Source organism: Neovison vison, chromosome 12 (assembly GCF_020171115.1).
Source record: "Neovison vison isolate M4711 chromosome 12, ASM_NN_V1, whole genome shotgun sequence".
NCBI lineage: Eukaryota > Metazoa > Chordata > Mammalia > Carnivora > Mustelidae > Neogale > Neogale vison.
The window spans coordinates 4,876,192-4,888,976 of record NC_058102.1 but is presented as its reverse complement, the minus strand read 5'-3'; the positions used below and the strand labels follow the sequence as shown (position 1 = coordinate 4,888,976).

At 57.7% G+C, this 12,785-nt stretch overlaps 1 protein-coding gene across 2 annotated transcripts in view; it reads right to left on the bottom strand.

Annotated features, from left to right (window-relative positions):
• Positions 1-12,785, bottom strand: part of SHISAL1 (shisa like 1) — a 73,875-nt gene that overhangs the window by 38,684 nt on the left and 22,406 nt on the right. For both annotated transcript variants that reach the window (XM_044228108.1, XM_044228109.1), the window contains exons 2-3: positions 8,527-8,622; positions 5,017-5,230 (exon numbers count right to left, since the gene is read on the bottom strand). In XM_044228108.1, the coding sequence (XP_044084043.1) occupies positions 5,017-5,230; positions 8,527-8,593 (281 nt within the window). In that variant the 5' untranslated portion in view covers positions 8,594-8,622. The remainder of the gene's footprint in view (positions 1-5,016; positions 5,231-8,526; positions 8,623-12,785) is intronic.

The following is a 12,785-nucleotide window of genomic DNA, read 5'->3' as shown; positions in this document are numbered from 1 at the left end:
TGAGCAGAAATCAAGGGCCGCCTCATGGTTTCACCTGTGTTCTCTACCCTCTGCCGCGGGGACACCCAGCCCCAGGTGGGATGTGCTTCTCGGGCCTCAGTCCCAGAAGGCTCCACGCACAGAGCCACAGGTGACCCAGAAGGACACAGCATGGGAGCCCCAAATCAGCCTTCGGGTCTGGAGCGGCGGGGACAGGCGCGCTTGTCCCCAGCCCGGCTCTGTCCCAGGTGCTCGCGTGTGACGTCAGGCAACTCCTCACCGTCTCTGAGCCTCAGCCCTGGTGTACGGGGGCCGGGGCCCTTCTCCACAGATCACACCTCCACGTGGGTCAAAGGAGCTGGTGAGGCCCCTCGCGCTACAACAAGGGCTCACACGCGTTCCTATGTCTCCCTCCCCGTGGTCTGGCTCAGATGAGGAAACATCGTGATTCTAGAACCTCTTCAGTCTTCAGAAGGCTGCCGGTGTGTATGCAGGCTTTGGGCCTAACAGGGCTTGATGGGGTCGAACAATGGACAAGAACATCCAGAAGCTTCTGACCACACTCAGGGGCTCTATTCAGAGCCTGAAGCCTCCGGACGGGGCTATAGATCCTGCAGGACAGATCCCCGAGCGCTCGGTGCTCAGGCGCTGGGGAAAGGAAAGCTTTTGGGGGACAGAGCTTTCACGTGCAGCCAAGGGAAGAACGAGAATTCATCCACTCCATCCTCGAGGATGCTTCTGCCTTCCTAGAACATCTCCCACTCTCCGCCTCTTGCTGCCCACCTGCCCCTCACCGCGCAAGACCCTGCCCCGTGCTACCTTGGTCCCCAGGGAGAGCCGACCGGGGCCCCTGCTGGTTCCGGGCTCTGGCTCTGGGTCCGCCTGGCAAGGGACGGTGTGCAGCACCCTCTCCCAAACACCCAGGGCCTTGGCCCGCGTGGCAGGACGTGGCACCTTGCCGTGGCAGTGGGCCTGGCGAGGCTGCTTCCTTCGCTCTGCCTGCCTTTCTGCCAGGCAGCGAGAACCAAAACAAACCATTCTGTTCCTCCAGAAAAACACAAATAAATAAGTCATCAGAAGCGCGTTCCTTTTCCCTGTCACCAGCTCTGCCCCCTCACTGATTCATGGACTGGGTGGGGGAGGTGGGCGGGCGTCAGGCGCCCTGGCTGCCTGCGGACCCCGCCCATCTTGGAAGCCCAGGAAGGGTCGTGGTGGCCCTGGGCCCCCTAGGCGGGCAGGGCACACATGGGTCCCCTGCCCCTGCCTCTCCCCATGCATCTCCTTGTACTTCACACTCAGGCTGCAGGGACCCCGCCTGGAAACGCTCATTCCTCTGGACCACATGGCTCCCTGCGTCTTAACAAGTTCTGGATGCAGGGGAATCCGGCACCAGGCCTCCCTGCAGGAAACGCAAAGACAACAGGTGTGGTACAGCCTGGGTGAGGAGTGGAGCCCAGCTACCCCGGGGTAGGCGCAGCCCCTCTCTGGGCCTCCGTCCACCTCTGCGGGAAGGGAGGGGGCGGGGAGGCTCGGTGGGGAATCACAAGAAGGAATCCCTCCAGAGCAGCGACTCCCAACGGGGCGATCCTGACCCCACACTGGGCAACCCCGGGAGACGAGGCTGGTTGTCACAGCCACCTGGAGGGGAGGGGCGGCCCCCCTAGACTCGTGGGTGGCAACAAGGGAGGCCGCCACAACCAGCGCATGGGGCAGCCCTCCTCCCACCCCCTCCCCCGAGAACAAGCCAGCCCCTGGTGTCAGTGGTGCCGTGGGGGGGATCCCCACTCCAGGGCCTCCCCACTCAGATCTGCCTCCATTGGTGGAGGCCCCAGATTGATTAAAGCAGCCTCCAGACGCAGCTGTGCTCCTGGGACGGGCTGCCCCGATCCAGTGAGTCGCACAAGCTCCCCGGGCCCCACCTTCCCTGTGTGTGATGTGGGCTCAGGTTGGGCCACCAGGTGCCCTCCGGGACACGGCAAGGATGGAGCCCAGCTTCGAGCCGGCCCTGTGCCGCACGCTCTGTAAGCGCTTTCGGAGGTTAAAGAAGCAGAGCTAAGCTACCTTTCTTCAATATCTCCATTCCTCCCCAGGGGAATGGCTTTATTGTATGGCTGAACTCTTCCTCACAGCAGCCAGGCCCTGTGGTGCTGACATGATGGGAGTACTCTGTGTGAGATCCTGTGGAAATGTGCAGATTATAGAAACATGTGGGCTTCAAAACGAGGATCCCAGACACCAGTCGCCGGAGCCCTGGAGAAGTCGGCTCGCCTTGCCAAGCCTCTGTCTCCCGTCTGGCTTTCGGCCGGCAACGACAACGCTCCGGGGTCCTGACCCCAGGGCTGGCACCGCTCTCCAGCCTCAGGGAGTCCGTCTGTGGTCTTATAAAAGCCTTGGGTCAGATTCCAGGCCCGATTCCAGCCCCTGTGATGGACAGGACTTGCTGAACGACTTCACACACAGAATTATTCTAAGGCCTGAGCAGATGGCAAGATATTCAGGGGAAGCACCCATGCATTTGAGGAAGGAAGGCTGGGGATCGGCCTTGGTGGGGGGGCAGGGAGATTTGGATGATAGTCAAGGAGTCTGCATCTCCTGCCTGACCAAAAGGAAGGGAGATTTCCCCCGAGTGAGCACGGCACAGTGGCGAAGCATTCCAGCCCCGACATCGGACAGATGGAAGGGGGCCCTGACCTCCCAGTGGTGCCACCACCCCCTTCCACAGGCACTCAACAAACCCTCCTTCCAAGAGGACTTTTCCTTGCTATGAAAAAAATACAGCCACCCAAGAGCCAGCCTCAGGCTTACTGGGAAAATATCTGAGTTCTATCAGGACGAAGAGACGAATGCTTGATAATTCCAAAGATGGTTCTAGAGGTACTAGCCAACAAGACTGGACAAGAAAAAGAAATGAGGCATAAAAAGTGGAAAGCAGGTAAAATTACCATGGTTTGCCAGTTGCGGAATGGGAAATGTAAGAGATTATCAACTGAAAAAGTATAACAAAGATAAAAATTTCAGTAAGGTGGCTGGGTATAAAACTCACGTATAGAAGCTGTTAGATTTCGTCGTTCAAATGAGAGTGGGTTAGAAGACGCAGTGGGAGAAAGAAAAGACCCTATTTATAACAGCAATGTATAAAGAAATAAGTATGAACAGTGCAGAAGACGTGCCAACAAAATTCATGAAATTAATCCCAAAACACTATGAAAGAAAATTTGAATAATTGGAAAGACAAACAAATCTCCCTCAACTTACGATGCAGCTATGTCCCAGTAAGCCAATTGTAAGTTGAGAATACCGTAAGCACTTACTACACCCAACCCGCCAAATATCACAACGTAGCCCAGCTCACCTTAAATGTGCTCAGATCACCCACATTAGCCTACTGCAGGGGCAAAACCATCTACCACAAAGCCCATTTGATTATCCAGTGTGGACCATGCCATGTCATTTACTGAATACTGTACCGAAAGTGAAAACCGAAATGGTTGTCTGGGGACAGAATGCTTGCCACTGTGTCAGATGTCAAGCCTCACGATTGCCTGGTTGACGAGGAGCTTCAGCTCACAGCCCCCGCTGAGCATTACGAACGAGGGCTGTACTGTATTCTGCCAGCCTGGGATGAGATCAAAATTCAGTATGGATCCTACTGAATGCATGCCCGTTTCGTACTATTGTAAAGTTGGAAAGTCTTAAGTCAAAGCCTCATAAATCAGGGATTGTCTGTACTGTGTTCTTGGATTCAGTATCATGAAAAGTCCATTCTCTTTGAATTAATCTATGAATTCAATGTAATCTCAGTAAAAAAAATACTAAGTGGATTCTTGGAGGAGCAAGACTACACAAGCTGCTTCTAAAGTTCATGTAACAAAAGAGCTGGGGGAATAGATTAAGAAGGCATTAAAACATATCAAAAGCCACAGGAGTTAATCCAGTGGGATACTATTGTATGGGAAGACCAATGAAAGCCATGAAAACGTATCACGATCTATCCAGATCCTCAGATCTAGTATATTATAGTATGTAAGTTTGCAGTTTACATCAGTGGGGGAGAGAGGGATGATTCAGTGAATGGTATTGGGACAACTGGCTACCCATTTGGGAAAAACAATGATACAGTTGGATTCCTACCTCAAAACTTTCATCCAAATAAATTCCTAACAGATCAAAGAGTTGAAGGCAAAAAATTAACACATTAAAAAAAAAGTGAAGGAAAACATGAGGAGGATTTTTCATGATCTCTGAATAGGGAAAAACTTTCTCAATCTGATACAAAACCCAGAAGATATAAAAGAAAAGAAATGGATCCAATTTGGTAATATAACAACTAAAAATTAAGCATGAGATAAAAGCACCACAAATTTAAAGACACACTGAGAAAAGATTTGCAACTCATTGGATTTCCTTCATATATAAAGAGTCCCTGTGAATAAATAAGAAAAAAAGCCAACAATTCAATGGGAAAATGGCAAAGGACATAAACAGCTAGCTCACAGTAAAAGCAAGTGACTCCAAAGATGTGGAAAGGGGCTTAGTTTCTTTCACTCATGGTAAGAGAAATGCATGCTGTTTCAATCCTGCACGGCTTTCCTTAGCATATCCCCACTGCTTTTCTGCAGGGTAAATTTCTCTTTCTTTACACCCTTCCATCAGGGCTGTGATCTCTCCTGTTTTAATCACCTTAAGGAAAGAGGCTGCGTGGGATTGATCTCTGAGTCAGAACGACCAATCAAATAAATCCCGAAGGAAAGAACGTGGGTTCCTGGCCCCTGCACCTGCCGTGCTTCTAAGCCTTCCATTCCACATCCTCGACTTCACTCAACTTCTGCAGCAGCCCCGGGAGGTGGGTACTGTGCCCATTTCTCAGAAGAGAAGGCTAACATCAGAGGACAGACGGCCTGGAAAACCTGTCACCTGAAGATGTTCCCAGAATCCGTGCAGGCCCACCTGTCCTTTTCCGGTTACTCGGCAGCCACCCCAGGGGAGGGGGTGATGGAGCGGCCCCCGCCGCGGCAGGGGCCCCAGCCCGGTACTCACTTGTGCGCGTAGCCCTCGGAGCCGGCCGTGAGGTTCGCCTGCGTCACCGCCTGAAACTCCGTCTCGTTGCAGCAGTATTTGAAAACTGTGTTGTTATGGTGACAGCAGAGAATGAAGGTTTTGTTGTCCGAGAGCCGGGGGCAGTGGAAGCCAAAGTGATAGCGGCCTTTGTGGTCCGTGTATGGCTCACAGACCCGGAAATGCGCGGACAAGACTGGAAAACAGAGTCCCCAGGCTCAGCGGGGGGCTCCCCCAAGCCCACGGCCCCGGGAGTCCATGAATGCTGGGACGAGGAGCCTGGTCCGTCTGTCCTGGGGTGCTGCTAGCCTCTTCCCTCCCCAGGAAAGCTTTGTGGGCCAGTGCGTAGTCCAGGAAGCCAGCTCTGCGCGGCTGTCCCATCCCAGACCTCCCTTGACGCCAGCCCTGCTTACACTGGGTCCCCCGGATGCACGGCTGCCTCTTAAGCTTCCAGGGATCCCCTCTAGCGGCTCTGCACTTAGCAGGCACTCGACTGGGACACAATATTAACTGCGCTTCTACTGTGCTCGTCACACGCTACTTCCCATTTAACCCACTTGGCCAGCTTAGCCGGTAGGTCTGGGATCCCACTGTACAGATGGAAAACTGAGGCTCCGTGATCTGTCTGAGCGGGTCAGAGGTGACAGGGGGACTCCAACTCAAGCCTGCCTGGGTCTGAAATCTAGCCCTCTCTGCTCCTGTCACCAGCTTTAATTTCCGCGGCTACCGTGTGGACTGGGGATGGGCCCGACCACAAGCCCGGGACGCCTGGCTGGAGCAGCAATGGGACAGGAACCGGGTCCCGCTCTCAAAGGGAGCAGCAGCTCCTTGGTTCCAGGGCTTCTCCTACACTAGTGCTCTAGCCCCTGAAGTCCCCAAGGGCCGGCCTTGGCTATCTCCAACTCACGGCCACGGAGCTGGCCTGGCTTGGGGCCCTCCCTCCCCGGGCTCGAGGAGGGAGCCCGCTATTCAGCCACAGAGGCTGCTGCAAACCCAGGACAGTATTTACCAGGCGTGCGGATGGTGATAAATAGGAGGCAGAGCCTAAGCAAATATAACAATGGAAAAAACCTGGAGCCCACGGTCTCCGGCTTAATTAGTATCTTCATAAAAGGGATCGCTGTATCTAATTTGTATCGCTGAAAAGGGGCTTCGGTGGCTGAATACATTTCTCTAACCACAAAGGCTCTGGTTTTGCAAAAGCTCCTCTGCTCCCTCGTTGAAAGCTCTGTCTCTGCGGAGAGGTAATCAGACAGCAGCCCACACGGCTCCCTGTGCGCCCGGGGCTGCTGGAGGGGAGTCCCAGCTGGGCTGCGCTGGCCGGTGGGCGGACGGGCCTCACGAGTTAGAGTGCCGAGCCCGGCTTGGGTAGTCTCATGAAGTCCTGTGCCCAAAGTACAGCGCCCTCGTTCGTGGGGATAGACGTGACCAATTACAGGGTCTCAGAGTTTCAGGGGTCAGGGGAGCCCTGCAGGCCCCCGCGCTTGGCCTTGACCTTGGGAAACAGCAGATCCTTCTGCAGGGAGAAGGGAGACGGGTCACTAAGGACGCCCTATCCTCAGTGGGGCATAACCCATCTCCCTTAATCTCATGTATTCCCATTGTACAGAGGCGATAACTGAGGCTCAGAGCAGTGGTCCACAGTGTGGACCTGACCTGCCTCGTCCGATCTTCCCGGGACGGGCACCAATGCGGCTTCGTAGGCCCCTCAGCGCAGACCTCCCGAATGAGCCACGCTGACCTGGGAGGCCAAGCCCTGCAGGGGAGGTGGACAGGCTGGGCTTTGGGACCTGCCGGCCCAGAGGAAGGACGCACGGCGGGACTGGATGTGACTGACGATTGGAGGCAGGAAGCCCGGTGTGTGTTGGGACAGGTGAGGACGCCCTGCTGTGGGCTGGCTCACGGGGAGCTGGATGTCTCCGCCACAGGCAAGCAGCTAGTCAGAAAGACCGGCTCAGGCCCTGGGGCTGGACGGAGAGGACAGGGCCGGAGGCAGGAACCCGGGAGGGAAGGGACGGGGTAGGGAGGTGGCCTTTGAGCTGGGCATCAGGGAAGCCCACTGTGCAGGGCTGGGCTGGAGAGGGAGGCTGAGTAAGGCAGGGGACAGAAGTCCCACCGAGGGTCAGGCAATGGTGGCCACTGCCACTCCCGAGGGAGAACAAGTCGAAGTTGCCCAGAGCTAGGAGCTGCGACAGCGGGGTCCGAATCCTGGAGCACGCGGGTCACCTGCGCCATCACGACCTCTCTCGGCCTCTTTCCCCCCACAAATGGGAGACCCCTGGCAGCCTGGATGGCTGGGGCTCTGAGGAGAGTTTTGTAAACAGCAAAGCTTCGGCCTCGCTTTGAGCAGGGAGGGACAGGGCCGTTCCTGCCGGCTTCCGGGCTCAGTGTGGTTCTCAGCCTGCGCCTGGGGCCCCGAGGGCAGAGGGATGCTGTTAGGAAGCCAGTACTTATGAACCAGGAGAACCGGTCCAAGTGGAGAGGGGACACCAAGGAGAGGGCCTCTCACTTGGGTTCCAAGGGACGAACACAGTGTGTCAACATCTAACAGCCAGGTGACCGTGTGGCCTTGGGCAGCTCACAGCCCTCCTTTGAGCCCTGTTTCCTTATTTGTAAAAGGGGTGAGGACCTCCTCCTCTCTTCCAGGAGGCAGGGAGGACCAGATGCACTAATGTACAGAAACAGAGTCAGGGAGGAGTTTGGTAAACAGCACCCCCCCAGACCCCTGGCCTGGCTTTGGCTGTGCTGTCCTGGACACGGCCGTCCCCAGGGACCTTCATGGCCTCCCTCAGAGTCAGGACCTCAACAAAGGGGCAAGAGGGCATGAGGAGGTCTTGTGCACAGATGCATGAGCAAGAGATATAGAGATAAAGAGAGATAGAGACAGAGGCAGACACAGAACAGGTGCCTTGCTTAGCCTGGGGCTCAGACAGCCACTGCTGGTACCGGGAGGTAGGGCGGGCTTCTCCAGGCACCTACTTTCGTTTGGAACCATGGAAGGACTTGCTTCATGTCCACCTTTGTTAACAAGAGTGTGAGAACCCACCTGCTGTCTCAGGGGGATCCTAGGAGGTGGTCGGGTGCCGGCAGGCAGATTAGAACCCGGCACTAGCTGTGTTGCTTCCTGCTAGCAGGCTCGGCTCTAAGACTCAGTTTCCTCATCCATACAGTGGGATGACTGTGACGTTTTGGACCTGACTTTTAGGCGTAGGTGGAGAATTTGTGCAAAGTCTTCTCACAGGGCTGGCAGCCACCATTAACCCCACCGAGCCAGGGACGACACTCAGCGCGGCTCCCGCAGCACGCACGTGGGGCACGGCACACAGTAGGTTCTCCCCAAACGGCAGCAAATATTAACTCCTCACCAGCGGGAATGCCAGGGTCTAGGGGCACCCCCCGCCAGTACCCAGAACCCCAACTGGGCTCGTGCTGACCCTGGGAAGGGACCCACCCGTGTGCCCCCCTCCCCACCCAGACGGGCACCCATTCTACCTGCAGAAATCAGCAACGAGAGGACGGTGAGCACGTTCAAGCACTGCTGGCCACAACTGGTCATCATTTGGCTGGCATCGATCCGTGGGGAGCTGCCTGTTTAACGAGATCCGGCAGAGGCTGGGTGTGGGCTGCCTTGCCTGCGGGTGCAGACACGGGCTTTGCTGCCCACAGCGGGGGACGGGCAGGGAAGCGTGTTTGCTGGGAGCAGGGGCTGGGCCGCGGATGATGGAAACGCTGCCATCCAATTTCCTTTCTGGAATGAATGACATCCCCCACCAGTCAACTGTCACCTCCTTTTCTTTTCATGGCAAGATGAGACTTAATCAAAGGAGGACCGATGGCTCAGGAGGTGGAAACAACAACGGGTAGGCTGGGGCCAGTGGGCCGGCGTCCCGAGGGCAGGGGGCCAGAGCGCCTGCCACTCGCAGGGACCCGGGCTGGGGTGACTGGAGAGGAGCTCGCGCACCCCCCGGGGAGACTTGCAGGACCCACATCTCCATGCAGTGCCACTCACAGTGACCTCCATTAACCCCTCCACCACCCGCACGGAGCCGGGCACCTTCCGTGCATTACGGACACAGCAGTGGACAGAACAGACGGCAGGCAGCACGAAGAGGAGTGTGTCCCTGCCCAGCTCGCGCTCCAGGGAGCAAGGCCGACAGCGCACAGACAAGCAGAGGAATATTTAAGACGCTACGAGGCTCCCGGGGATACGCCCTGAAGAACTGAAAGCAGGAGCGCAGACAGATGCAGGCACACCCGTGTTCACAGCAGCGCAAGGCACAGCGGCAAGAAGTGCAAACAGCCCTGGGGTCTGAGGACGGGTACACGTGGGAGCAAAAGGGGCCGATTTGCACCGCGGAATAGGATACAGCCTCAAAAGGGAAAGCGGTGCTGACATGGGCCACGACACGGATGTCCCCTGAGGACGTGGTGTTTGGGTGATGTGAGCCTGACACAAAAGGACAAACCCTGTGTGACTCCACGCCCATGAGCTTCCCGGGGTCGTCACGTTCTAGGGACAGCGAGTAGGATGGTGGGTGCCGGGGGCTGGGGAGGGATGGGAGTTCGTGTTTCACGGGGACGGAGGATGGAGGCAATCCTGGAGACGGACGGTGGTGACGGCTGGGTGGATGGATGCCACTGAACTGTATGCTAAAATGGTTAAAACGTCAAATTTTATGTTATGTGTGTTTTACCACAATATGCAAAGCTATGAGGGGGAATAAAGCCAGGTCCGTGGGGGGGGTACAGAGAGTGGTCCTGGGGCGTCCTTCAGACAGGATGACTGGGGGGGGCCGCGGGTGGAGGTGACAGCGGGCAGACCTGAGTGAGGCAGGGGTGAGAAGCGTGGCTATCGGGAGGAGCAGTGCTGTGGACTAGAGAGCAGCAGGTGCAAAGGCCCTGTGGCAGGAGCAGCCTGGAGGCCAGTGGGGGGCACTAGAGGGTGCGGGTAGCAGGAGGCCACCCGACCAACCCAGGACAAACCTGAGAGCAGCTCGCCATTACCACCCCCTCCTTGCAGGGATGCAGGAATGGGGGCTGGGGAGAGGAGAAGGCCTATGTATGCTCTGTGTAAACTCAGAGGCCCAGCCTGAGTCTCTGGGCTGCAAGCTGCCAGCGGCTGCAGAGAAGTATAGACACTCAGGACGGGGATTAGTTTGTTGAGCACCTACTATGCACCAGGCTCGGGTCCTGCACACCATCCCGTCGCCTTGTGGCCCCCCATGATGGCATATAAATTGTGTCCACCCAAATCCTTATGTTGCAATCCTAACTCCCTTGTACCTCAGAATGGGACCTTATTTTGAAATAGGGTCACTGGAGATGTAGTTACGATGAGGTCACCGTGGAGTCCACTGGGCCCCAAGTCACCACAACTGGCGACCTTATAAGAAGAGGAAATTTGGACACAGAGACACGCGCAGAGAGGAGACCACGTGAAGACGGAAGCAGAGGCTGGGGTGATGCCGCAACAAGCCCGTGAACCCCAAAGATCTCCAGCAAACCTCCAGAAACTGGGGGAGAGCCTGGGCAGACCCCCTGGGAGCGCCCAGAAGGATCCATCCCTGCCCACCCCTTGATCCTGGACTCTGGCCTGCAGACAGGCAAAACACACACTTGTGTTGTGGGGAGCTTTGCTCCGGTGGCCCCAGGACACCGTCACACACTCTCCCATGGGATTGTCCCAGGACGGGTTGGGAGGGACACTGAGCTGTGGTGGGTGCTCACATGGGAGCAGAGCCTGGACAACCCCCTCACCACCACCCCGCCCCTGGTGGAAACCTGTGCACCCTCCCAGCCAGGCTGTACCCCCATCTACAGAGCAGATTTTTGGGGGTCCCTTGACCCCTCCAGTCCTGTCCCTTTTGGTGAAGGCCTCCGCCTCTCAGGGGAAGGCCTGAGAGCAGAACACACCCTGCAGGCCAGAGAGCACAGTTCTGGAAAAGCGCACTGGGAAGGGCGTGCCACAGTCCGCAGGAACCTCCCTCTGACCGCGCAGGCTGTCCCGGGGCACATGCTTCACCCTCAGGAGCTCGCACAGGGGTGACAGCTGGGGTCTGACGAGGCCCGGAGTCCTCCTGAGTGGGGGCAGGCAGGGCAGGGAGTCACCCTGGGTAACCCGGAGGCTCGAAACTTCTGAGGGAGGAGACAGGACTGAACCAGGCCAAACGCAGGGGGCGCCCCAAGGGTGACCCAGACCTCACTCTCCCCTGCAGCGCGGCCCGCGGGGTGGACCCAGGAGGCAGGTGCTGCTGGTCCCGGTCCCGTGTGTGAACCAGGAGAGGAGGGGGGAGCGGAGAGAGGGTCCGATGGAGCTGAGCGCCGTCATCCGGAGGTTATGCAAGTGGGGGAAGAGCCCTCCTATCTCTCGGGTAGGCCTCCCTGCACCCATCGGAGCCGACTGGCTGTAAGCTCCTTAATTGTTCTGAGCCTGGGCCTCCTTCCGGCCTCCTTCAGGGCCCTCCTGGGAGGATGGAGGAGATTAAAGCATTTCAAAGTGCTTAGCCAGGATTTGCACTGAGGAAACCCAAGGATCCGCCCTGGAAAACACGAGGGGTGGGGGGCAGAGTGGCAGGTGCTCTGAGAGGGAGGGGGCGCCCTCCGTGGTGGCTCCGCGGGGCAGGCAAAGGCCCGCTGAGGCTGACACGGGGCAGAGCAGGTGCCCCATGTCTGGAGCCAGGGCTCAAGTCCAAGGGCCGGTGGGTTTGTTGAATGAATACAGGGTAGGGGGCTGCTCCTCTGCCTTGTACCCAGGCCCCCCTCCTGCTGCTCTGGCCTCTCACCCCTGCGGGTCCTCCTCTTACTCCTGTGAGTCCGAATCCTGCAGCACCTGAGAAGGGGCTACAGGAGGCCCCCTGGATCCCGTCTGCTGGGAGAAGTCTGTCCCCCCATGAGATACTTCCCGTCCCTTCTCCTTCCATTCATGCTCTCACCCACCTCTTCTCCCGACATCCCCTCGTTAACCCCCACTCTGAACAGGGTCTGGGCTGGGTTCTAGGGACCGGAAGGAGGCGGTGTGCCGTGCCAGGACGCCCACCAAGCTCTCCCCTCCATGACTGGTCCCCAGGCTCTCCAGGAGGCCAGGAGGGTGCTGGGCCAGGGCCTGGCCAGCCGGGGGTCATGGCCACGGAGCACGGGTGCCAGAGTCCCACAGACTGGGAGGGGATCCCAGCCTGGCCAACTCTGGCCTCCGGCCTCCAGGCCTGTCTGGGGGGGACTGGAGACAGTGGCCTCAGGGGCCAGCCTCCGGCAGGTGTGTGAGAGCAAGACACACTACGGCCGCATCTGTCCCCGTCCAGTACCAGTCTGCTCAGACTCCACAGCTCGGCCGTGCTCCCCACCCGGACCTGGGGCTGCCTGGGCAGGACTCCATAGTGGGGGTGGAGGCCACAGAAGCCACAGCCCTGTTTGCTGGACAAAGGTCGGGGTACAGGGACTCTGGGTGGGGGGCACGGGGCCTGTGGAGGGGGGCAGCCCAGGCACCAGAACCGAATTCTGACTTTACAGTGGAAAAAAGCCCACCACGTGTCACAAGGGAAGTTCCGTAAAAATTCCATTTCTCATGAGACAGCAAAACTCGGAAGCCAGCCACTCCAGCCGGCAGGGTCAGAATGGCTTTTGGAAACTCAGTGGCAGCCATGATCCTTGGTCCGTCCTCAGGGGTCACACACCTGTAGCACCAACATGCACAAGGCCAAAGCCATGCCCTCCTGCCCTCTTGCAGAGGGGGACGTGGGCTCAGGGGCTACGAG